Source organism: Asterias amurensis, chromosome 4, assembly GCF_032118995.1.
Source record: "Asterias amurensis chromosome 4, ASM3211899v1".
NCBI classification, from domain to species: domain Eukaryota; kingdom Metazoa; phylum Echinodermata; class Asteroidea; order Forcipulatida; family Asteriidae; genus Asterias; species Asterias amurensis.
The window spans coordinates 6,130,895-6,157,243 of record NC_092651.1 but is presented as its reverse complement, the minus strand read 5'-3'; the positions used below and the strand labels follow the sequence as shown (position 1 = coordinate 6,157,243).

The following is a 26,349-nucleotide window of genomic DNA, read 5'->3' as shown; positions in this document are numbered from 1 at the left end:
CTTTCTAGGCCCCAATTCATAGAGCTGCTTACAATACAGGCACAAAAGATGCTTAGCACAATACCATTATGCTTACAAGAATAGGGTTACCAGTCAAACTACTATGTCACATGTACCATTTGCATGTGGTTTGTATCCTGCTCATTTCTGCTTAGCAAAGAAATTGTTCAAGCAGTGTTTTGTGCTTACCAGCTTTATGCAATTGGGCCCGGGTGAATACATGTACTTTGTAGGCCTACATACTCAAGATGGCAATAAGCAAGATGCACTATGAGATTATTTGTCGGATTAGAACATAGTATTTACTGTGCCGGTGATACAAGCATGATGCTTGACTAGTAAATTCCTAGATCTCGTCAGGCACCAAGCACTATCCCATGGGGCACTCAGCCACCCTAAGTCATGAGAGTTTGGCTTGGATATCCAATGGAGTGTGTGTTATGGCCAGGGTTATAACTAGGTGATAACTGCATGTACAGTCCGGGCTCCAATTTTGGGAGAAATCCACAAGACCGTAGGGCTTGTCGGGCCTTGTACTTCACAGGGGACACAAAGGCATTTTCCCCCATGCCCCCTGGTCATTGCCTTGGTGCCCTTGAAACGCTCCAGTAGAAATTAACAATTTCCTCATAGGGTGCCTTTTTCCTCCATGCTTTTACCAAGGGGAAGATGCCTTGGTACCCTTGCACTGTCAAAAGTGAAGCACACAGGCCTGGCTTGTAGTTTACAAAAAAAAAATTCTGGACCAGAGCATTTGTTATAAGACCAGAATCAAAATGAGAATGAGAATATTGGCACCAAGGCATTTTCTCCTTGGTAAAGGGCACCCTATGAGGACATTGTAAATTTCTACTTGAGCATTTCAAGGGCACCAAAGCAATGACCAGGGGGCATGGGGGCAATCGGCTTTGTTGCCTCCTTGAAGTATCGGGCATGCATCACTTCTCTCTCCCCCTTTGTTGTATTTTAAGCAAGTTGTTATTTAAAAACCTTGAAGAATTATTATTGTTCCAGTTTGATACTTTTTTAATACTTTTCTTGTATTTTTCCCCAATTTTTCACAGTAGTCGTCCGGGCAGACCACCAAAGCGCAGCCTGCCTCTTTCTCTTTCACAGACTGTTCATATGTTACATGGCTTGGGACACGGAGCTGATCCACTGAAGAAACCCAAGATTGAAAATGGTAAGCTAACATGACTCAGTAGCTAGGGTACAAGGAACACACCAGGGCCCTGTTTTATAGAGCTGCTTAGCACAAAAATTTGCTGAGCATGAAATATCTTCCTTGATAAAAACAGGATTACCAACCAAATTTCCATTTGTTGCATATTGCTTGTTACTGGTATTCAGCTGTTGTTTGCTTATCCTGAAAATCGCGTGGAAATTTGGTTGGTAATCCAGTTTTTATGAAAGCAAAACTTTCATGCTAAGCAAATTTTTGTGCTTAGCAGCTCTATGAAATTGGGCGCAGGCCTGATACCTAATGGAGTCAATAAAGGCGATTGCCTCCATGCCCCTGCTGTCGATTTCACCAAACTCTTCCTAACTTAGGATTAATCTTAGGACTTAGGACGAGTTAAATTCTGTATCCAAAGACGTTAGGACGTATTGAACCCATCCTAAGTTAGGACGGTTAGTCGTCCTAACTCAAGATAGGATTAATCCATAGAGTTATATATAAGAACTAGAGGGCGCACTGGTGATGCTTGTGCACAAACGCCACGGGACCGCAAGATGACAAGCGCGCCATTCTGTACGCGGGTTGAATATGAAATACACGTTGGAGTTTTTTTAATTTAACACTCACGCGATGGTGTTTGTTCAACTTAGGATATGGCCGCACAAACACACGCTGTGAGATGGCTGTTTTGTCAACTTAGAAAATGGCCGCCTGCGCGCGTGCCGGGGCGCGGATATAGGCCAGTGCGCCCTCTAGTTCTTATATATAACTCTATGGATCAATCCTAGCCTTTTGTAAAATCAGCTGCTGGTGCCTTTGAAATGACCAAGTAAAAATGTACACTGTCTCCATATAGGATGCCCTTCACAAAGGAGAAGTGCCCAGGTGCCCTTGCTCTTGCAAAAAAAACACAACGAAGCATACAGGGTTGACACACTGTACCTGGGCGTTTGATGTTACATGAAAGAGTTTGAGACTAACAACCAAATTCAATTCAATTCACATTTTATTTTATTTCCATACTGTCAAAAACAAAGCATTACAGAACATACAAATGAATAGCAAACACATAATTACAACTCTTAAAGGCAGTGGACACTATTGGTAATTACTCAAAATAATTATTAGCAAGAAACCTTACTTGGTAACGAGTAATGGGGAGCTGTTGATAGTATAAAACGTTGTGAGAAACGGCTCCCTCTGAAGTGGAGTAGTTTTCGAGAAAGAAGTTATTTTCCACGAATTTGATTTTGAGACCTCAGAATTAGATTTTGACTAAAAAGCTGCGCGGCCGGGTGCATTTTTGACTCGAGTTATTGGTTACTAAATGCAAATTTTGAGAGTAAAATGGTTATTAACCGGTATCTACGATGTCTATTTGGCCATAAAAAGGTAATTGTTGAAATATTGAGATCATCCTTTATTTGCTCTTTAAAGGTCAGTGCCTGATGCTGTCTTGGTTTGCTAGATCAGAGTCCAACCATCTCAAACTAGATATACACTTGATCATACTGCCCTCTTACATAGTGTATGATTTACATGTCTCATGTAATGGACTTAGACAAGCAGAAATTTTCAACACTTCAATTTTCCCGCAAAATAATTGCTTTAGGGATGAGGGGTGAAGGGGAAGTACATCGTCTGCTCCGAGAACTGCTGTTGATTCTTGGGTACAGCTCCTTAAAGACACAGTCTTGGGTATAGTCTTCTCACTTGGTGTATCCAAACATATGCATACAATAACAAACCTGTGAAAATTTTGGCTCAATTGGACATCGAAGTTGCAAGAGAATAATGAAGAAAGAAAAAAAAACCTTGTTGCACAAATGTGTGTGCTTTCAGACAGCTAATAAAAGGCTTCAGCGGAAGTCTTTTAATATTTGAGTGAGAAATTACCCCGTTCACAAAAAGCTATGTTACTTCAGAGGGAGCCGTCTCTCACAATGTTTTATACTTCCAACAGCTCTTTGTTACTCATTACCAAGTAAATTTTTCTGCTAACAATTATTTTGAGTAATTACCAATAGTGTCCACTGCCTTTAAATCAAATCCAAACTGTATAGTATTATCAAAACCGTTTAAAGACACTGGACACTATTGGTAATTGTCAAAGACAAGTCTTCCCACTTGGTGTATCTCAATATATGCATAAAATAACAAACCTGTGAAAATTTGAACTCAATTGGTCGTCGAAGTTGCGAGAGAACAATGATAGAAAAAACACCCTTATTGCACAAATGTGTGTGCCTACAGATTTCTAATAAAGGGCTTCAGGCATGAAGTCTTTTAATATTTGAGTGAGAAATTACCTCTTTCTCAAAAACTATGTTACTCCAGAGGGAGCCGTTGCTCACAATGTTTTATACTATCAACAGCTCTCCATTGCTTGTTACCAAGTAATGTGTTATGCTTACAGTTGTTTTCAGTAATAATTAATAGTGTCCAGTGCCTTTAAATCAAATGCAAATATGTTGAGTATCTTCAAAACAGTTTGATTGCACTGTTTTCTTTTACCTTTACTCTGTCTCAACGGCAATTTATAATGGAGGATTTATTAATTGAATTGAATGCACTAACGAGAGTTTTGAAAACTTGTCAATGGACATCAGAAATTAATGTGTATTATTTCTATGGTATCATTTGTAATTACGGAATGTTTTTGTTTTCCATCTGTAATGATATTGTTATTTTGCATTTGTTTACATATAAGCCGGCTGATTAGAATTAATTGAGGTTATAAATGTCTAATAATACACAGTGTCAATCAAAAACTATAGTCAATATTGCCAACAAAAACATTGATAGTAGGCCTATGTAATTGTAGAAAACAGATCAAAGGCTTTACACTCGTTAAATAAATGCAACGCCTCTTTAGCCTTCGAGGAAGACTCTGCTAGGGTCGAAATGTCAGGCCATGAACTATTTATGTGTATCAGAGGTCCTTTAGGTTTCACAGCTAATTCTATTTTCTTACTTGTTCAAGAAATATTATTTGAATAGAAAGTAACCGAATCATCCATTACAGAAAAAAAATTAGAGATTCAACATTCATTAATAGTTGTGAAACGTGCTTTACAAAAACAACTTCTAGTGTTTAGTTTTTTTCAAACGATATTTAATTTCCATCTATTAAGTTGTTTTGGAACTCTCTTCTAAAATATAGGATTCGAGCTGCCTCTAGCTACCGGGCAATCTCGGTAGTCTAGTTGGTAAGACACTGCATCAGAATTGCAAGGGTCATGGGTTCGAACTGCCTCTAGCTACCGGGCAATCTCGGTAGTCTATTTGGTAAGACACTGCTCTAGAATTGCAAGGGTCATGGGTTCGAATCCCAGCCGAATAGTACATATATTTTTTCACAGAGCTCAGGAAAGTACTCGGAGTGCACAGTGCTATCACACATCGGTGTATATGGATAAAACCAAAAAGATTAATATAATTATGCTCTCTTAATGTAAAAGAGTGAAAAACACCACTCTTTACATTTCGAGTTGTCCCTCATATGGCTCTTCAAAAAAAGTGGTTGTTATATCACTCTTTTAGAGGGGTTTCACTCCAGGACAGAGTGAAAAATCACTCAACAAGATGCAAACTTCAATCTAAATGAGTGGAAGACCACTCGAAAAAGAGTTGTCCTTTATATGAATCTCCAAAGAGTGCTTTTTTACTCTTTTACATTAAGAGAATATATAAAAAAATCAATCAAATATTTCTGAGAAACAATTTAGGTAAGGAGATCCACCTTCCCCCCCCCTTTTTTTTTTTTTTGGGGGGGGGGGGGGTCATCTCTACAACCTTTTAAGGCAAGCTGGAACCTGTCTTGCACTTTTTTGAATGTTGAGGAAATACAGCATTAATCAAAGAGTGACAGTGTAGATAGTGATTTGTAGAGGACTGACCAACAGGAAGGCCAGACATTTCCACTTGAGGATGATGGATATTAATAAATATCCACATGTGTGGCCTTAAAACAAACACTCAACAGGAGCAATGCCAATCTCGTTCTCAATATGTTCTTAAACATGTCTAACTTGAGCCAGTGACCTATGCTTGATTTATGCCACGCAGAGCGGAAATCATGTTTAACAGGTATTTGTGTCGGGATACCTGTTTGGGTGACTGGTCAAAGGGTAGCAAACTTTACAAGGCAGTCACCGAGAATAAAGTTAGGACTTCGTTCTAGATGTCTCATCTTAGTTCCTACATGTTCATTATGTTAGTCCTTACTCTATGGTTAGTCCAGGGGTGGATTCCACAAAGAGTTAGGACTAGTCTTATCTCGAGTTACTCGTCCTAACCTAGGACTAGCCTTAAGTTTTTAATATCTCCCAGGACTAGTCTTAACTCCTAAGTTAGGACTAGTTCTAAGTTGGGACTAGTCCTAACTCTTTGTGAAATCAATCCAAGACCTGTGTGCTTTGAGTAATTTCACCTCCCAACTTTTTGAAAAAATTAACCACATTCAAACTACTGTTAGGGATTTACTAATCAGAAAGGGCACACATTGAATAGGCTTTGTGTAGGTAACATTTTAGAATGCATATCTTTTCTATTTGTTGAATGGTTAGATTAAGCCATCAGCAAAGATATTTGATGTCAATGTTAATTTATTAAAGCATTAGGGATTTCCTGTTTAAGTAATCTGATTACTCATCCGGAGATTTCAGTGGTTAAGGACAAATGCTTCATTCTGGGAAAAGACACATGTAGGAATGTTTATACAACTCTACATTTTAATCAAGTTGGACATTGAAAACAAAAATGAATGTGTCAGACTTAAATTTGATTCACCAACCGTTAACTGCTATTCACACGACAGCAATGTAACTGGGGTACCTTGTTTAATTTTAGCATGGTTGTAAAATGTAGCAATGTTTGACAGGATTTTGCAAGAGAACTTGGACAGTAGAAAAAAAGTGTTGTCCTTTCACACGAGGTACATTTTGTAAAATCTTACAACCATGCTACAATTTAGCAAGGGACCCTTGCTAAATTGCTCTCGTGTGAAAGGGGCCGTTAGTTAGTTGAGAACATCATCTGTAACGCTGTCAGAGCAAGTGGGTTTTTAATACTGAGAGTAACACCTTTTAATTAACACTTGCCTATAAACACTTTTTACACATGTTTGTGTAGGGCTAAGCTCTACCAGCTTTAAGGCACTGGACACTATTGGTAATATCGCAAAATAATTGTTAGCATAAAAACTTATTTTGGTAACGAGCACTGGAGAGGTTCTTGATAGTATAACACATTGTGAGAAATGGTTCCCTCCGAATTAAAGACAGTGGACACTATTGGTAATTGTCAAAGACTAGTCTTCACAGTTGGTGTATCTCAACATATGCATAAAATCGGTCGTCGAAGTTGCGAGATAATAATGAAAGAAAAAAACACCATTGTCACACGAAGTTGTGTGCTTTGTAATGCTTGAATTTGAGACCTCAAATTCTAAACTTGAGGTCTCTAAATCAAATTCTGGGAAAATTACTTTTTTTCGAAAACTACGTCACTTCAGAGGGAGCTGTTTCTCACAATGTTTTATACTATCAACCTCTCCCCATTACTCGTAATCAAGAAAGGTTTTATGATGATAACTATTTTGAGTAATTACCAATAGTGTCCACTGCCTTTAGCGTAGTTTTTTAGAAAAAGGTAATTTTAACCCAAATAATTATTAGGCATCTGAAAGCACACAAAGTAATGCAACAAGGGTATTTTTTTTCTGTCATTACTCTCTTGCAAATTCGATGACCATTTGAGTCCAAATTTTCACAAATTTGTTATTTTATGCATATGTCGGGATACACCAAGTGAGAATACTGGTCTTTGACTACTACCAAATGTGTCAGGGCCTTTAAATATATTACTTAAATCTATGACTTATCTTTTTGTTGTCACAACTTTACTTTATCAAAGTTGACTGACAGAAAAGAACAAAGTAGTCAAAAGCGTAACAAATAATTTAAAAAAAAAACTAAAAATACCAAGATAATTAAGGGTTTAGGCGTACCAATAAGACTTAGCTTGTAATTGTCACAACTTTACTTTATCAAAATTGACTAAAAGAAAAAAGCAAAGAAGTTAAAACCTTAATGAATAAAACGAAAACACCAATATTTATTAGGGGTGTCGGCATATCAAATAAGACTTATCGTATTGTCATAGCTTTATACTCTATATAAATATTGACTGCAAAAAGAAAAACCCAGTAGTTAAAACCATAATAAATAATCAAAGAAGAAAAATACAAAGGTTATTTAGAAAGGGTGTAGGCATATCAAATAACGCTTACCAAGTTGTCATAATTTTACTCAGACCTACTACTAAGGTATTTGTGCATTTGTTTTTATAGTTTTTTTTTTTTTTAACACAAATTTATTTTGTTTTTACAAATCAATGGGCGTAGAAATCCTTGGAAGTATGAATGCATTGGCTCAATAACAATAGATGATGACAGCCTGGTATCCTGCACACAGCATCTGACCTCGGCTGGAATGGCACTTTATATCCCGGGATAAGAATTCCATGAAATGATCTCAAAAAGATCAACAATCTCGATGAGAGAAAAAAGGAACGAAACGTGTGAATGAGTTAAACCAGCAGATGGTATTGGACTGTTCTCTCCAGGGTGCCTGACCTGTAAGCCATCCCGACTCATAATTAGTCTCCTGATAAGCCAACATTTATATCCAAACATTAAAAAACCCTCACTCTGACCGGAATGTTGAAGATATGGAATCCTTCAAACTACAGAAAAACCAATCAAGAATCATGGCAGGACACTGCTATTCTAAGTATGTTGCAAGATTACACTACTGCGAAATATCACAAGTCGACAAAGAGAAAGTTATTTGTTGGTTTTTAATTGGACTTCATGAGCTTTCCCCACAGGATACTTGGCGTCTTGATGAAACACACCTTTTTAAGAACACATATTTGACACACAATGGATGTATTTTAATAATAATAATACTAGGTTCTTATATAGCGCTTCATCACACCCCTAGGGGTGATTAAAGCACTCGGTACCTAAGAATACACTTACAAACCCCACAGCAACAAAAACAAAAAGTTTTTCTAGTTGTTTTGAGTGAAATTAATTTGTCAATTTATTTTACACACAATGAATGTATTTTGTGTTAAACTACACTTACAGACCCCACAACAAACCTGAAAATCCTTAAAATTCAGTGAATGAATTCTCTTGTATACAGCGGAGCAAAATGCTACACAAAATATATCGGTTGCTAGAACTCAAAAGTCACATTTTGCTAGGTTAGATAAGGTAAGGTTCATTTTATTTGCAACCACATACGGTTGGATTCATTATAAAAAATACTAAAACTTACAAAATACATCACAAAAACTTTAAAATCATTAAACTATGTATTTAACTAGATAAAGGTACAAAAAGCTACTCAATATAGGCTTGTATACTTCGTTTTTGAAAAGGGCAAGGGCACCAAGGCATTTTCTCTTTGGTGTAAAGGGCACCCCATGAGTTGTAAATTTCTACTTAAGCATTTCAATGGCATCAAGGCAATGACAAGGGGCATGGAGGTGATCGCCTTATTGCCTCCCTCCTTTTGTGTCTGGACTCGCCTCGCCTATTCAGGTGTCTTATAGTGACAGGAGTTGAGGGAAGTCTTGGAAAGTATTATTTTTCTGTGTGGCCTGGAAAATGTTAGAAACTCTGAACGACCCATCGGGTTAATTAATGCTGCAAATCCAACGTTTCCCCCCCATAAAAAAAAAGAGAGATCACAGTGACATCTTATGGGAACAGGACATCTCCTTGGCTGCAATACCACAGTAGGTCTACGGTTCTTGTCTGCAGGTCACTCCCTAGCCTGAAATTTATGAACTATTTTTAGAGATAAGGTTGGCCATTACAAAGTTAGACAATGTCAATTGGTAGTCAAAGTTGCGAGATGATAATGACAGAAAAAACACCCTTGTCACACGAAGTTGTGTGCTTTCAGATGCTTAACTTCGAGACCTCAAATTCTGAATCTGAGGTCGCGAAATCAAATTCGTGAAAAATTACTTCTTTCTCAAAAAACAAGTCACTTCAGAGGGAGCCGTTTCTCACAATGTTTTATACTATCAACAGCTCTCCATTGCTCGTTATCAAGTAAGGTTTTATGCTAATAATTATTTTGAGTAATTACCAATGGTGTCCATGCTTTTGAAGACAATATAAGCTATTGTCTAGTTATTGCCCATTGCCATCTCAGCTTGTGCATGTAAAAGTAAGTCGACATTGCTGATACTTCACGGAGGCAATGAAAGCGAATGCCTCCATGCCCCCTGGTCATTGCCTTGGTGCCCTTAAAATGCTCCAGTAGAAAATTACAATTTCCTCAAACATAAGGTGTCCTTTTCCAAAAAGAAAATGCCTTGGTGCCTTTGCCCTTTCAAAAGAGAAGCGTAAACAGGCCCAAGTCGGTTTTTATGGTTTTGACCTGAGAGCTTGTCTATCTTGAGTTAGCGCCCTCATGGTTCCCATATGACAATACTCGTAGCTCGATGATGAACAGCATAATTGGTTTTTTATTTTCCATCAGCCTGGATAGAGTAGCGTTCATATTTATTGTCCGACTACCATTTGTGTTTAGCTGGATCATTAGCCGATCCTTTGTGCTATCAAGGTAGAGCCAATCATTAAAGTCATAATTATGAAATTATATTCCTACTCTTTAGTTCTTAGTCATCGTGAACAATTGATGTTATCAACTCAACTACTTCACACTCAGTCAGGTTGGTTTTTCTTCCTAATTGATTATTGATTTTCCTAGCAGTAGATTGATGGGTTGTCATATACAGAGTCATTGTAAAAGTAACATATGCCGGAGGCAATATTAAGAGTGTAGAGTGCTTATGAGCACAGTCAATCAATACACTTTGGTAGGGATGATAATTAAATATGAGGTACTCGACGACGAAGACATTGTAGCAGTGTAATTCAACACTGTGATCTTGTGTTTTTGTGAAAAGGACTTGGTCGTTAATGGGGATCTAACATTATACTTTAGTGTGAAGAATCATATCTTGCCTGGAATTTCATCTTTAAAAGGGCAAGGCCATTTTCATTTTCCAAAGGGCATTTCCATTTGTTTTCCTTTCCCTGAAACACTGTTTTTCAGAGGTGCCCAGCAAACTACAAACACATTAAATTTTTAACATTGTATAAATATAAAAATATATTTATAAAAAACATATTAAAAAGTCTATGGGAAAATTTTGAAGGGGCACAAAGGCCAAGAGCAGGGCAACTGAAGACCGGGGCCTCAGTGTTATTTCAGGCCTGTAGTATTCAGGAAATCAAATATTATATCAACTCATTAAGTTTTAAAAAAGCATGAGAATGTTTGTTATATAATATGGAAGCTTTGCGGTTACACCATGTATTGACTATCTCTAAATGAGTTGGGATGGTTCTGAAAAGAACCGTTGGTTTCAACTCGGCATAAGGATCGAAACGTCCAGTTGATCGAAACAGTTCTTTTCAAAACCACCCCAACTCATTAAGAGATAGTCATTACATGGTGCTACCGCAAACCTTTCCATATCATATTTCCACCATGCATAGTTTCAAATCCTACTAATTTTTTTTTATGTACATTTTTATAAAGTGTACCTTTTTTCTTTTTTTCAACAGTTTTTTTTGTTTACACATCCATTTAAAAGAACTCACAAAATTTGAAAGCCCTTGATGTCAGGATTCCCTTTAAAGAAAATATCCTAAAGTACGCAGTACTTGACACACCTGAACACCAAAGAACAAAACTAACAATGTTCATTATCTACAACAGTCGGCTACAAATGTATATAAGACAAAACACTTCATCATCATAATTCGATTGGCACATGTTTTGAGCTCAATCTGTAAACATTTTCTCTTCATAGAGCTGTTGAAGCAGAACAACTATGCTTACCAGAATAAGGTTACCAGTCAAACTAGTTTAGTCATGTTAACTATTTGTGATTGGTATCCTACCCATTTCTGCTTAGCAGAGAGTTGTTAAGCAATATTTTCTGCCTAAGCAGCTCTATGAAAGTTGGCGCAGGTTTGCAGATAATCTGTAATTTACTCATGAATCCAGAGAAAGAAATTTGTTGAAAAAAAAAAATCGCTTGATGAATTCAGTTTAGCTGTTAATATGATTGTTTTGACATCTGTTTCAGTATTGTTCTATCAACGTTTTTTTTATGTCAGTTTGGTTAAAAGACTCATCGTTTGTTATTCATTGACTAAACTTGATTGTCCCAAATTCCATGATGGTATAGTGGGCATTCCTTCACTTTTTGCATAGTCATTTAGCTTGTCGGAAGTCTAGTCTGTTACTGTCTAAGTTATAAAAATACTACACACTGTTTTTGTCGTAGTCCAAATTCTAAAGCCCGGTTCATACTTCCTGCAAATGCGATATGAATTTTGACATCACAGCTCCATTTTTGCTGCAAACATTTCGCAGGAGTTGAATTATTCCTCAGTACTTTACCGAGCTCTGTGAAAAAAAAATCACAGGCATATAACTCGGGTGGCATTCGAACCCATGACCTTTGTGATTGGAGGGCACTGTCTTCAACTAGACCACTAGAAAGTACTGAGTATACGATGCTAACACATATCGGTGTATATGGGTAAAACCAAAATTAATCTTCTTTATCTCTGACGCAAGTATTTGTCCACCTTTGGATGGGACGTAAAGCTGTTGGTCCCGAATGTTGTGTAACGCACGTAAAAGAACCCAGTGCACTTATCGAAAAGGGAAGGGGTTTGCCGCGGTGTTCCTGGTTTGGTTGGCAGCATATTGCGCTACAGCAACTTGTAAACCATCACATAGTGCTATGTAAAAGGAGTAGATCTCATAATTCACGCGTTACGTCCCACATACCTTGCAGTAAAATACTGTATATTAAAGCGCCTTGAGCATCACTGACTGAAGCCTGGTTCATACTTCCTGCGAATGCCAATGCGATACTAATGTAGACAACACAAATTCGCAAGGAATAACTCGCAGGGGTTGAGTTGTGCTCAACTCTCCTGCGAATATCGCATCGAAAACAGAGTTGTGACGTCAAATTCACATTAAATTCGCATCGGATTCGCATTCACAGGAAGTATGAACTGGGCTTGATACATGCTAGATAAGAAGCCACTATTATTATTATTAATAACCTTGTTTTTGTGGTGTTTTGATCGACAGGAGTTGGTCTTGCCAACTTGAAAGCCCACCTACCCTTCAATGGTTACGAGAGCCTGATGGCCGGTAACTCACCCTACCTGTTGACTACACACCCTGCACTTGTCGCAAGTAGCTCCTTCGCTGCCCATCACATCTCATCTCCATCTATCTACACAAACGGCAACTTCATTGGTAGTGCATCGTCAATTCAGAACAGCCTAGGGAGCCCTAATAGCAAGTCGTCGTCAGGTAGCGGCGATCACCCAGGAACGGATAATGAAGATAGTATCTCGCCGCGGACTGATCATTCCTGCGGAGGAGGAGGAGGGATGGGGTCGCCACACGGCGATTCAGAGTTTAATGGTGAGGTTAAAGAAGTGGATACCAAACATCAGAGAGCAATGGCTGCCATGGAACAAAGCTTAGGTATGCACTATGCGATGGCAAACTTTGCAATACCACTCACTATAAGGCACACCGACAAATCAGAAAAACAACTTTCTTTAACTTTTAAGTAATCACATTTTAGTCACTAGTTTCTCTGGATTTTTTAAATGGCACACAAACAAGTCAGGAACAACTTTCTTTTACTAAGGAATCATAGTTTAGTAACTATTTTCAATGGATTCTTTAAACGAGATATGTGAAGGCCCACCATTATCGGCCCCTGTTTTTAGTTCTTAAAAATCATTTCTAATAAAACCCCTAATTTTTTTCATGGTTTTATTTGGGGGCAAAGTTTTGATAAGTTATGATGGGAAAGCCCTCTTTTGAGCTAATGGAACAAAAAGGGAATAAACAAGTTTCCAAAAGGAAGTATTTGATTGGGTTGATGAGTATTAAATGCACATGACACTAAACTGGTAATTACTCAAAATAATTGTTAGCAAAAAATTGACTTGGTAACAAGCAATGGGAAGCTGTTGATAGTATAAAACACTGTGAGAACAGCTCCCTCTAAAGTACAAAGTTTAAGAAAGAGGTGATTTCTCACCCAATTTAAGAAGACTTCAGGCCTGAAAACTTTTCTCATGCATCTGAAAGCCCACAAAGTTGTGCAACAAGGGTGTTTTTCTTTAATTGTTCTCTTGCAAATTTGATGACCAATTGAGCCCAAATTCACAGGTTTGTTATTTTATGCATATGTTGAGATACACCAAGTGAGAATACTGGTCTTTGACAATTCCCAATAGTGTCCAGTGTCTTTAAGCAACGATTTATGATATTGGTTCTAATCTGTTTATCCTTTGTTTGTATTTTTGTTTACAGCTAACGCCAGAGATGACATCCCCACATCCTCACCATCAGTTCATTCTCATGCCAATAATCATTCCAAGACCAGCGCTCATATCAGTAAGAAACCATATTTCATTATCAGCTTAATATATTACCCAATTTGAATATTAATCACTGTTGAATGCTCCAAATCCAAGCAGTTATTAAAATGGTTTAGGAAAAATACACCTAATCATTACGAAAAAAAAATTCAAATTATGACATTCATTTTTTTATATTAACTTGTTTTCTGCGGTATCAAAATAACAATGTCCATAGAACAATCTATTTATAAAACTTACCATGATTAAAATAACGACTCATTTGCATGATCTAAGATTTCCACTTTGTTCATGCTTGGTGTAAAAGTTCAAAAGGCAAACTGTCCAAAACAATGATTTCATACAAATTTCCACTTTGAAAACGATTCTCTCATATGAGTAAACTGCATTTCTTACTACCACAAACCTATTATAGTTATTGTGAAAAGTTCTAAAAAAAGTTGATGGCCTGACGTTTTAAAGCAGAGTTTTTTTCAAAGGCTAAAAAAAAAAAAAACCTACAACATTTTTCAAAGGTTTTGATGCATTAAAGACTGTGGACACTATTGGTAATTGACAAAGACTAGCCTTCACAGTTGGTGTATCTCAACATATGCATAAAATAACAAACCTGTGAAAATCTGAGCTCAAATGGTCATCAAAGTTGCGAGATAATAATATATTTAAAAAAACGCCCTTGTCACACGAAGTTGTGTGCGTTCAGATGCTTGATTTTGAGACCTAAAATTCTAAACCTGAGGTCTCGAAATCAAATTCGTGGAAAATTACTTCTTTCTCGAAAACTATATCACTTCAGAGGGAGCCGTTTCTCACAATGTTTTATACCATCAACCTCTCCCTATAACTCGTTACAAAGTAAGGGTATATGCTAATAATTATTTTGAGTAATTACCAATAGTGTACACTGCCTTTAACATAACACCAGGCACTAATGAAAACAAGTCAATATTTGTAAATTAGCTCATATTCATAAACAAATTGAAAGCATCAGGATTGTTATTCAATCTCAGTTTCAGCTGCTTTTAGCAGGTTGCATGAACATCACAAAATAATGCAATAAATTCGTCTAAGGTAAAGGTTTTTAGAAAAAAAAAACTAGTTTAATGTGACTAAAATAGAATCATACGTACACACTTATGCACAGACACACTTGTAGGCCAGAGGAAGTTATGATAAAGGACAGTTGCGTCTTTGTGGAAAGAAAGATTATTTGCAAGGCTGGAAGAAACAAAAAAGATCAGGAAAACATCTGTCAAAAAGCACCCACCTATGTTATCTGCTTGGAGGAACTGCTGTTCAACCAACAGAAAAACAGGAAACCTTTTATTGTTTGTGGAACAAGGGTGTATTTTTGTACATGACACCCCCTAAGGGCAAGCGATTGTGAGTGAGTTAGCAAGTTTTTATCGGCGACTACAACTGTAGTAGCCCGCCCTCATTACACCACTCCAGAGCTACCGTGGCGTTCCATGACTTCATAAATACCTGACATGACTTGTAGAGAGAAACACTTAGCAGTTGTTTGACTGGCAAATTGCATACTTCATTGCTCTAAACCAGAAATGCTATTAAGTGGGAGGAAAGGAGTCGCCAATTCAGGAAATTGGTGCGCATTAGCTTGTCACTCGTGCTTCAACCGATGGCCTCAGTGTGCTACTGATGAGGGATTTTAGCCTGTCATTTCCCCCTTAACGCAAAGCTAGTTTTTTATCGCGGCGCATGGGGCCCATGGGATTGGATCATACTGTCTTAAACTCTTAGTGTTTGTGTTGTTATTGGGCTGACACGGCCCCTGCTCCTTTAAACTGACTTATTGTGGAAACCTGTTGGCGTGGCTTTAATACCGAGCAGGTTGGTAGCGTCTGAAACAGGAATCAGGGCCAGCTGGATAAAATACAGGCTCGTAGTTCCTGTTGATATTTGTTCACTTACTACAGTCTGCTTCTACGAAGTCACCCCCCCCCCCAACCACTGACACACCTCTCTAAGAATACATGTGTTCAAAATCTTGGCATTTTGGAAAACAAAATATCTATTTTAATATTGATGAAACTCCAAGCTGAAGGTTTTAAAGAGCAGAGTGCTCTTAAAAATTAAAAAAATAGCTGTAAAAAAGTGGAATGTTTTAAACTTGAACACAGGTCTGCCGAGTTCAGAAGACGTGTTTACTTTCAGATGTTTCCTACTCTTAAAAGTTATAAATAGTGTTGTTTTTAAAAATTCAAATCTTTTAATCTTGCAAAAAATAGTTAATGGCCTGACGTTCGACCCTAGCAGAGTCTTTCGCAAAGGCAAAAAAAATTGATTAAACTTGAATACAAAATCTGCTGATTTCCAAAGTGTTCAGGGTATTACTTTCAAATGTTACTGATTTGTAAAAATCTAAGCAAATTTAGTTTGAATAGTCATTTTTCAGTTAAATTCTGGTCATCTTTGAAACAAGGAACTAACTTGAACACAAGTCTTCTGAGTTAAGGGCATTACTTTCATATGTTTTATTTTTTTTATGAGATTTACAAAATTCTTAACAAATAAAAAGTTTAAGGCAGTGGACACTATTGGTAATTACTCAAAATAATTATTAGCATAAAAACTTACTTGGTAACAAGTAATGGGGAGAGGTTGGTGGTGTAAAACATTGTGAGAAACGGCTCCCTCTGAAGTGGAGTAGTTTTTGAGAAAGAAGTAATTTTCCACGAATTTGATTTTGAGACCTCAGAATTAGAAAATCAAGCATCTGAAAGCACACAAGTTCGTGTGACGAGTATTTTTTCTTGTATTAGTACCTCGCAATTTTGACGACCAATTGAGCTCAAACTTTCAAAGGTTTGTTATTTTTTGCATATGTTGAGATACACCAAGCGAGAAGACTGGTCTTTGACAATTACCAATAGTGTCCAATGTCTTTAAGGGCATCACTTTAAGATTTAATTTTTTAAATTTTTTTATATAGATTTTTTAACAATCGTAACAAATGAATAGTTTGAACAGTCATTATTCTGTTTAATTGTGTTCATCTGTGAAACCCAGAGTTATTTTTCTTTTTGACAGATGGTCTGCTGGCTGTCGACATTTCTAGTTCTAGAACATCGTCATCACATTGCCCGTCAGTCTCACCGGAAAGGGAACGACCAATCCACTCTTCTGTACATTCTCATCCCCTTACGAACTCTACCAGTCTGTCTCTGGATCATGCTGCAGCAGCCAGAGAGATTATGAGCCATCATGGACCCTCATCTATCGAGACGCTGCTCACTAATATTCAGGGTCTGCTGAAAGTCGCTGCCGATAACGCCAGACAACAAGAGAAACATATCCATCTGGAAAGAGGTAATTACAAATCAGTCAAAAACTCTCGGCCCAATTTCATGAATCTGTTTAGCAGAAAATATCCCCAAGCAAATTTAATATCCGGAAAACATTTTTGAGAAAAAAATTTAGATGAGCACCAGGGCCAAATTTCATAGAGCTGCTTAAGCAGAAAATAGTGCTTAACAATTGTCTGCTAAGCAGAAATGAGCAGGATACCAGTCACAAATTTAACATGTGACATGGTAGTTTGGCTGGTAACCTTATTCTGGTAAGCATAATTCTATTTACTGTTATTGAATTAAGTAGAAGGCTTCACTTATTTTTCGTTATTTCCCTTTTTTTCCCCTTGATGTTAATCATTTTGGAATAGAAAATAAAGCCAGCATTTTAAGTGTTTTTTTTTCCCCTTTTTTTAATTTCTATTTTTTGTCCTAGTGGTTTTGAAATCATTTTTGAACTTATGTTTATCAAGTGGACTTTATACTGAGCAGTTTTTTTTAATAACTAATATGATGGTTTGTTTGATTGACAGCTGAATTAAGGCTTGAGCTGCTGAGAGAAAGAGAACTACGGGAAGCGTTGGAGAAACAATTGATTGCTGAACAAAAGAGATTAGGTAATAACTTAAATATGTCCCTTCATACTTCATGTCATCATGAAAGGTGCCACAAATGTGCAGCATTTTGTAAGCTCGGATGATTGTTTGTGCAGCTAGCGTTTGCTTTGTTATCCCAGTTTAAACCCAAATTGCAATATCTTTAGCATTCTGCAAAACTGAAATGAATAAAAGTGTCATTTCAACCATCAAAAATACTTGGAAAGTAAAGTAGGCCTTTGGCATGGAGAATAAGCAAGCTCGACAAAGAAATTGTCTATCAATACAAATATATTACACTGTAAGAGTCTCCTGACAATGACTAGAGCAAGCTTGTTGAAACGTTGCGACCAATTAAGAACTCACTTTCACAGTAGTGAAGTTAAAAACGATCCACTATAAGCTAAAGCAATAGTCTTGGCAGATTTTCTAACATCTACCCAGGTTGTAGTTAAAGAGCAGGGCCAAACTTCATAAACTTGCTAAGCCCAAAATTTGCTTAGCATGAAATTTCTTCCTCGATAAAAACAGGATTACCAACCAAATTTCAACATGATTTTCAGGATAAGCAAACAACAGCTGAATAGGCCTACCAGTAACAAACAATATGCAAAAAATGGAAATTTGGTTGGCAATCCTGTTTTTATCAAGGAAGAAATTTCATGCTAAGCAAATTTTTGTGCTTAGCAGCTCTATGAAATTGGGCCCTGAACAGTTCTTTACAGAACTGAGAAGTCTCTCGAATTCTGAAAATCTACTCGGCTGTAGTAGAATGTAAAGTAAGACAAGTTCTCAAAAGAAGAAAATCTACCTGGCAAGTAGATACACACATGGTGTTACCGCAATCATAACATAACATAACAATTGAAATTTATAAGGCGCTATTCCATCAAGATGATAGCGCACTAGAAAGAAATTAACAGTGAAAAAGGTAAGTCTTAAGGACTTAACTTGGAAAAAGGTGAGTCTTAAAAGGAGTCTTGACGAAAAGCAGATAGATTTGAGACCTCAAAGACTAAACTTGAGGTCTTGAAATCAAATTCGTGGAAAATTACTTCTTTCTCAAAACCTCTCCCCATTACTCGTTACCAAGTAAGGTTTCATGCTAATAATTATTTTGAATAATTACCAATAGTGTCCACTGCCTTTAAGCTGATGGTATTGTCTGAGGTACTTTGGCACATTCTTATTGTAAGAAGTTAGGAATTCCTGAATAGGTTTTACAAGAGATAACCCATTACAATAGCATACATATCACCTTTATTATTTACATCTACCTGCCACTCACAAGTTCACAATACACTAATGAAGTTATTCCATGTTCCTTGATTTTCTCTTCATCATTGGCAAATTTCCATCTGGGTTTGAAACAAACCTATTTTGTAAAACAAACTTACATTGGGACAATTTCCTGTTTTTGAGGTTATTTATGGTCAAACCAGTGTCTGGTAATCAAGTATCGCTATATCATACAAATAAGAACCAGCAGTCAATGGTAAATACCTGTGATATTATGAGAATTATGATTAGGGGTACACCTGGGATGTATCAGACAGAAATCCGTCGCAAGCTGGCTTTTGTCTCTCACTCATTGAATCTGACAGTGTTCCATCAACTAGGCACTATAGAGGGCGGGCTTTAACAGTTTCCATGTGTTGTCCTCGGTTCACCGTGACGACACTAGATATTTCTTGTCCGAAATCCTGTGACAAATAACACACATGATGAAGAGTAATTGTTTCAGTACGTTTTAACATGTCAGAAGTTTATATGGCTTATTGACGTTCCTGGCTTTTTAAGATTGGCAGTTAATTGTTGACATACAGTCAGAAAGAATTAACAACATAAATTGACAGTGCCCATTGCCCTGATTCGAATAGAGACTTGAAGGATCCTTAAGCCATTCGGACAAGATGTTTTAACCTACAAACGTACAAATTGTGAATTTCCGTTTGTTCTTTAAAGGCATCTTTGGTAATTGTCAAAGACCAGTCTTCTCACTTGATGTATCTCAACATATGCATGAAATAACAAACCTGTGAGAATTTGGACTTAATTGGTCATCAAAGTTGCAAGAGAATAATGAAAAAAAAAAAACACTCTTGTTGCACAAAGCGTGTGCTTTTAGATATCTTAAAAAGGCTTCAGGCCTGAAGTCTTTCAATATTTAAGTGAGAAATTTCATCTTTCTCAAAAACTTTGTTACTTCAGAGGAAGCCAGTTCTTACAACGTTTTACTGTCAATCTCTCCCCATAAGCCTTTGTGAGATATGGCAGTCATAATACTACAACACTATTAGGTTTAGGTACATTTGTCTGTATACACTCACACCAAACAGTGCACTCCTATAGGGTCTGCCATACCTCCAAAAGGCTAATTGCTTTTACCAAATAAGTTTTTATGCTAACAATTATTTTGAGAATTTACCATTAGTGTCCAGTGCCTTTAAAGCCATTATACACTTTCGGCACAGAACAACAAAAAAAGTTCACAGATTTACAAATAACTTACAGGGTTTACAGAAGGTAATGGTGAAAGACTTCTCTTGAAATATTATTCCATGAAATGCTTTACTTTTCGAGAAAACATTAAACGGTTATCAATTCTCGTTGTCGAGAACTACGGATTTATTTTAAATACATGTCATGATACGGCGAAACGTGCCGAAATAAGGGTGGGTTTTCCCGTTACTTTCTCCCGACTCCGATGACCGATTGAGTCTAAATTTTCACAGGTTTGTTATTTGATATAGAAGTTGTGATACACGAAGTGTGGGCCTTGGACAACACTGTTTACCGAAAGTGTCCAGTGCCTTTAACAGGAGTGGCATCAGACTTTGAAATGTCCAGTGTTTTTAATCTCTTCTTGCTTCGTGTACTCTATCTGTGCTAGTATAACTACTCCCAGATAGTACAATGCTAAAACAAGTTGCCATAAACCAAAAGGATAAAATAGTAGCCAGGTATCTTACTGTAGATTGGAAGGAATTAAATCATCTGTCATCTTCGAGATTGTGCTCTCAATGAATATGAATCACGTTCATATTTTCTGCAAATTGGTTCATGAGTCATTTGAAATGAAATGATCCAACTTGCGGTCACGTGTGTTAGTTAAAGACAGTGGACACTATTGGTTATTACTCAAAATAATTTTTAGCATAAAAACTTACTTGGTAACGAGTAATGGGAAGAGGTTGATGGTATAAAACATTGTTTTCTCCTGACGATGACTAGAGCAAGCTAGTCGAAACGTTGAGACCAATTCAGAACTGACTCCGCGGCAGTACAGTTAATTACGATCCTATAAGCTAAAGTAGTAGTCCAGTCTAATTTCTATACCATCCGCCCTGGTAATAGTTAAAAAGCAGGACAGTTCTTTTCAGAACTGAGAAGTCTCCCGAACCTCCGATTATATACTCCGCGGTAGTAGAATAAAGCAAGACAGTTCTCTAAGAACAACTCTACCTGGCAAGTACAGATACACACATGGTGTTACCGCAAACCAAATATACACAAAATTAATTTCTCACTAAAATAGTTGAATTGAGCATCTGAAAGCACACAACTTGTGTATCAAGGGTGTTATTCTTCCATTATTATTTTGCAACTTGGACAACCAATTAAGTTCAAGGTTTCACAGGTTTGCTATTTTATGCATTTGTTGAGAAACAGCAAGACTGGTCTTAGACAATTACCAAAGGTGTCCAGTGTCTTTAAGACCATGTGGAAATTAATTACGTTGCTGATGGATACAATAGGTCACTTATGGTGTTTCTTTTTTTAAATAGAACTAAGTTAAGGTCAGTATTAACTTGATATCGGATGCAAAAGTTGTTAAGGTCAACAAATTACGCTTAAACACAACAGAATTTTGCTGTGGTGAGAATAGTAATAAATAATGATAACAATTATAAAGTGTCTTTTACAAAAGCTTCAATGCGCTGTACTAAGGCGTCAAAGAATAAACAAAATTTATAGTAACTTAGAATTAAGAGGAAAGCATAGCACTTGTATAGTTACAAAACATCACCAGGTTGTTTTGACACTTAAATTTACTAACATTTAGAATTGGAAACTGAAATGAGCTTTTTGTGACCCACGTGTCAGGCCAGTCAACGAGTTTAAATTAGAGTATTTAATCTACTAATTATTCCATATCACTACTATACTACTTTAAAGACCTGCTTGAATGAAAATGTCAAGTCGTGAACTTTGCTGAATTTCATTTAAAAAGTTTTCAATGAATAGGGAAATCGAGTCATATGATTATAAATAGGTTTTAATTGTGTAAGAAAAAACAATCATTTCAAATACCCTTATCCAGCGCTTTTCTGAGAGATTTGCGAAAAGCTCCATTACAAAATCACTCTCAAAACGTCATAGTTGGGAGCTCCAATTTGTAAAGCCGATTTGTTGCAGCCCGGAGGTATAACAAAGCAAACTCCCACAAATTACGTCAGCGGCATTGTCCATTGACGCGCGCCGTCGACGACAGAAGTGCTTTTAGTTTTTCAAAACCTTTACGTTGGGGTCTGATTTTTTAATTGATAATTACGATTAAGATTCAGAAGTGTACACAAACCAAAATTACAATAAAATGGTGAACATGTTAAGCAAGTTAATATACCATTTCCGTTAAAAAGATTCCGCTCAGATCGCTGTTTAATGTTGACTTGTGTAAATGAAACTGCTATAATGCATGTATATTAATGATGATGTTTTTGATTTATTTATTAACTTCCAGCAATCATCTTGAAAAGATTGAAGAAAGAAAAGAAAGGAAGAAGACGTCTTCAAGAGCAGATTGAGATGAGTCACGGCAAGAGACTCAGCATGCCAGGAGAGACTGAAGCTGCTGTTATTGCTCGACAGAACTCAACAGAGTCACTCAGAGCGCTCAATGGTGAGTGTGGTACGTATTCAAACAAGCTAGGTACAGGAAGCACTAGCCAGTATCAAACACTCGTGGCATGTCATGGCAATAGCGATTAAGAGCACCGGATTCAAGCTCTTGTGTTTGCTCAGCAGAGTGTGGGTTCGAATCCCGGTCGTGACACTTGCTACGTAAAATTGGGGAGGTAGTGCTTTCTGCTCTATCGGCCAGGCTTCGGACTGATGATACCCAAGCCTACATCCATATGGACTGTCAAAGGGGTAACCATGTTTCAGCCCTAGCAGTAGGTGGCAACGACCTCTGGATAAAAATAATTGTAGCCCACATCATAAGAAAATTGCACAAAAAAAGTACCCCAGTATAGATAGGCAAAATATAAATCGAAGCCCTATTGACAAAAAGGTGCATGGTGAACACCATAATACTGTTATAAAAACAATGCAACTTGGGTACAGTAATATAGCATTAATAATCATTAACCATGTAAGTTTTATATAAATCTGTGATCTTAGACGAGTTCTTACCAATTCTGTAATGTTCTTTTAACAGAGTCTTTGTCACATGAACTGGAGAAGGAGAGGCTTGCACGGAGTGAGGTAGATAAGAAGTCTCCTGGGTCCGATGGTAGTCCAGTTTCATTCAGTCCACCACCACAATCAGCAGTCCCATTCCAACATGACCAAGCATGTAAGTTACTCTGCTTAGCGCAATCATTAATGCTTATATTCCATCCTTAAAGGCAGTGGACACTATTGGTAATTACTCAAAATAATTATTAGCATAAAACCTTACTTGGTAACGAGTAATGGGGAGAGGTTGATGTTATAAAGTATTGTGAGAAATGGCTCCCTCTGAAGTGGAGTAGTTTTCGAGAAAGAAGTAATTTTCCACGGATTTGATTTCGAGACCTCAAGTTTAGAAATTGAGGTCTCAAAATCAAGCATCTGAAAGCACACAACTTCATGTGACAAGGCTGATTTTTTCTTTCATAGTTATCTCGCAACTTCGACGACCAATCAAGCTCAAATTTTCACCGGTTTGTTATTTTATGCATATGTTGAGATACAGCAAGTGAGAAGACTGGTCTTTGACAATTACCAATAGTGTCCACTGTCTTTAAGACTAGGCCATGGCTTTACACTTCTTACGTTTATCAGAGAGAACTTAGCTTGATTTGTCACACATCCCAGGTGAAAGTCCCAGTTGAAACCACTTCAACTAGAACTGGTCCCAACTGCTCCAGTTGAACTGGGAATTGATAACTGGTTTAAACTGGTTCCTCAATGCCGCAATATAACCAGTTGGCAACCACTTCCTTCAACTGGTTTCAACTGGGTTTTTTTGCAACCAGTTGAGCTACCAGTTGAATCTAACAGGTACCAGTTGGACACCAGTTAATTCCAGTTGAAACTAGTTGACTGTTCAACTGGAATTTTCACCTGTGGTTGTTTGCTTTGTATGCATGCAGTGTTCTTATCTATCCATTTTTATTTGCCACAAAAGAAGCCAGTGTACTTGATTAGTATATGAGGTACTCTAAGTGCAACCTCGCTACCATGGGCAGCGCGCCGTATCTTGCTAGCTCTGTGTACGTCTCTAACCCCTGGGAGGGATACTCCGATCCGTGTCTTTGATTGGCTATCATATACGCGCAAAAATTGAAACGCCATGCGTCTCCAAAAAGCTCTATACGCCGAACACGTGCGTATAAAGATGTACGTGTTCACTTTTTTTTCTTTTTCGCAACACTGAACGCCAAGGCAAGTTTATGACTTTATTACACACAGCGCATCCAGTGTGTGTGCGACTAATGCTCAACACAGAACGGATCAACCACAGGACTAATTGTAATATTCCTTATATTTGGATATTTTGGAGTTACACTTCCAGGGGTTATGATCGAGCAAGGCATGCTGGGAAAAAATGGTGCGACGAGATCGATCACCCCTGGGAACAAGGTTGCTCTAAGTGGGATGGTTTCAATGATGTCATGTTAGGATACAGTGATGTTCAATCAAATGATGACATCACCGAGTGGTTTCTTCCATACCATCCATTGCTTTTCATTGCTTTCACACCTATGCAAACCCTTACACAAAAACCCTATAAGAATCTTATAGGAATCAAAGAAGAGATGAAAAATCTATAAAAATCTTATAGGAATAAAAGAAGTGATGAAAAACCTATAAGAATCTTATAGGAATCAAAGAAGTGATGAAAAACCTATAAGAATCTTTTAGGAATCAAAGAAGTGATGAAAAACCTATAAGAATCTTATAGGAATCAAAGAAGTGATGAAAAATCTATAAAAATCTAATAGGATCCCAATCCAGGACTTTCTTGAAAGGGAAGTATCAGTTCAATACCTTTGCTGATATTTCAGAGAGGAGTCTCATCTTTATTTCTCTTCTAAGCCAAACAATTTTCTTGTCTCTCTAACACCCTGTTTCAGACAGGTGTGCCAGAGCCACGCCAAACCAAATAGATTAGGAGCGACTCTAGATCGACCGAAATAAATGTTGGTTTCAGACAGGCGAACTTAATATAACATATACATTAGGTTCATCTCATGACAAGATCGACGTCTAAAACCAAGACGCCCAGTCGTTCCGAGACAAGATAGATGTCTAAAACCAAGACGCCCAGTCGTTCTGAGACAAGATCGATGTCTAAAACCAAGACGCCCAGTCGTTCTGAGACAAGATCGATGTCTAAAAGCAAGACGCCCAGTCGTTCTGAGACAAGATCGATGTCTAAAACCAAGACGCCCAGTCGTTCTGAGACAAGATCGATGTCTAAAACCAAGACGCCCAGTCGTTCTGAGACAAGATCGACGTCTGAAACCAAGACGCCCAGTCGTTCTGAGACAAGATCGATGTCTAAAACCAAGATGCCCAGTCGTTCCGAACGACTGCAACAGTGGATCTTTTGACTTCTAGCGTGTCCAGTCGGTCCTAAATGTTTCAGACGTCAAACTTTTCATGGACTATATTCAGAATTTGGTTTGGCGCGACTCTGGAGCGCCTGTCTGAAACGGATGTAAGATTCTTTGCTGCATGCAATAAACTTGCCCACTAACTCCGCATGATTGACTGAAACAGTAGGCTAGAGTGTATCAAAGATAAGTGGTATTTCAAACCATTGAAAGCCTACATCCCTCACTCCTTTCATAGATTATCGCTGGCAAGAAATGGAGGATGGAAGAATTAAACGTGTGGACTACTAAAAACGCTTTGGATGCTAAGCTGTGCAAAGAACAAATACAAGGCAAGCATTAAAGGATTTGGGTACTTTTTTTCAAAATGTCCATAGATTTACATTAAACTTACAGGGTTTGAAGATAATGATAGTGGAAAGCTTCCCTTCAAATATTACTTACTGAGGTGCTGTAGTTTTTGAGAAATGAGTAAAAAAAGGTAATGAAAATACTTTTGTAAATGATTAAAATAATTTTTGTCTCATGAGACGAAAATTATTTTCATGACGTTGTTTTACTCATTTCCCAAAAACTACAGCACCTAAGCACATAATATTTTCAGGGAAGCTTTCTACTATCATTATCTTCAAACTGTGTAAGTTTAGTGTAAATCTATGGACATTGTGTTTTTTTGTCCTACAAAAGTTACATAGACCCTTTAATGTGCACTGCTAAATTATATTGTCATTGAATACCAAGAGTGTGTTTGTGTAATAGTTAAAGTAAAGTCTTAAAAACCAAGGAACTTTATAACTTGTTTTTAGAATCTGTTTTTCTTAATTGTTTGTACAAATAATTCTATGATCCAGCAGTGTTTTGGCTGATAAATATTATTGAGTAGAAGTTATTTTGGGGATCTCTA

At 37.3% G+C, this 26,349-nt stretch overlaps 2 protein-coding genes across 8 annotated transcripts in view; one reads left to right on the top strand and one right to left on the bottom strand.

Moving 5' to 3' along the window:
• Nucleotides 1-26,349, top strand: part of LOC139935792 (dachshund homolog 1-like) — an 80,128-nt gene that overhangs the window by 47,744 nt on the left and 6,035 nt on the right. The window contains exons 2-10 of one of the 7 annotated variants that reach the window (XM_071930381.1): nucleotides 1,068-1,183; nucleotides 9,884-9,940; nucleotides 12,394-12,798; nucleotides 13,642-13,725; nucleotides 16,761-17,039; nucleotides 17,554-17,637; nucleotides 22,361-22,528; nucleotides 23,060-23,197; nucleotides 25,684-25,777. In XM_071930381.1, the coding sequence (XP_071786482.1) occupies nucleotides 1,068-1,183; nucleotides 9,884-9,940; nucleotides 12,394-12,798; nucleotides 13,642-13,725; nucleotides 16,761-17,039; nucleotides 17,554-17,637; nucleotides 22,361-22,528; nucleotides 23,060-23,197; nucleotides 25,684-25,736 (1,384 nt within the window). In that variant the 3' untranslated portion in view covers nucleotides 25,737-25,777. Of the gene's footprint in view, nucleotides 1-1,064; nucleotides 1,184-9,883; nucleotides 9,941-12,393; nucleotides 12,799-13,641; nucleotides 13,726-16,760; nucleotides 17,040-17,553; nucleotides 17,638-22,360; nucleotides 22,529-23,059; nucleotides 23,198-25,683; nucleotides 25,778-26,349 lie in introns of all 7 variants that reach the window. The other 6 variants (XM_071930386.1, XM_071930382.1, XM_071930380.1 and 3 more) reach the window with 6 other exon arrangements.
• LOC139935796 (uncharacterized) overlaps nucleotides 1,835-26,349 on the bottom strand; it is a 144,074-nt gene continuing 119,559 nt past the window's right edge. The window contains exon 8 of the transcript XR_011785856.1: nucleotides 1,835-1,891. The gene's annotated coding sequence lies outside the window, so the exon portion shown is untranslated. The remainder of the gene's footprint in view (nucleotides 1,892-26,349) is intronic.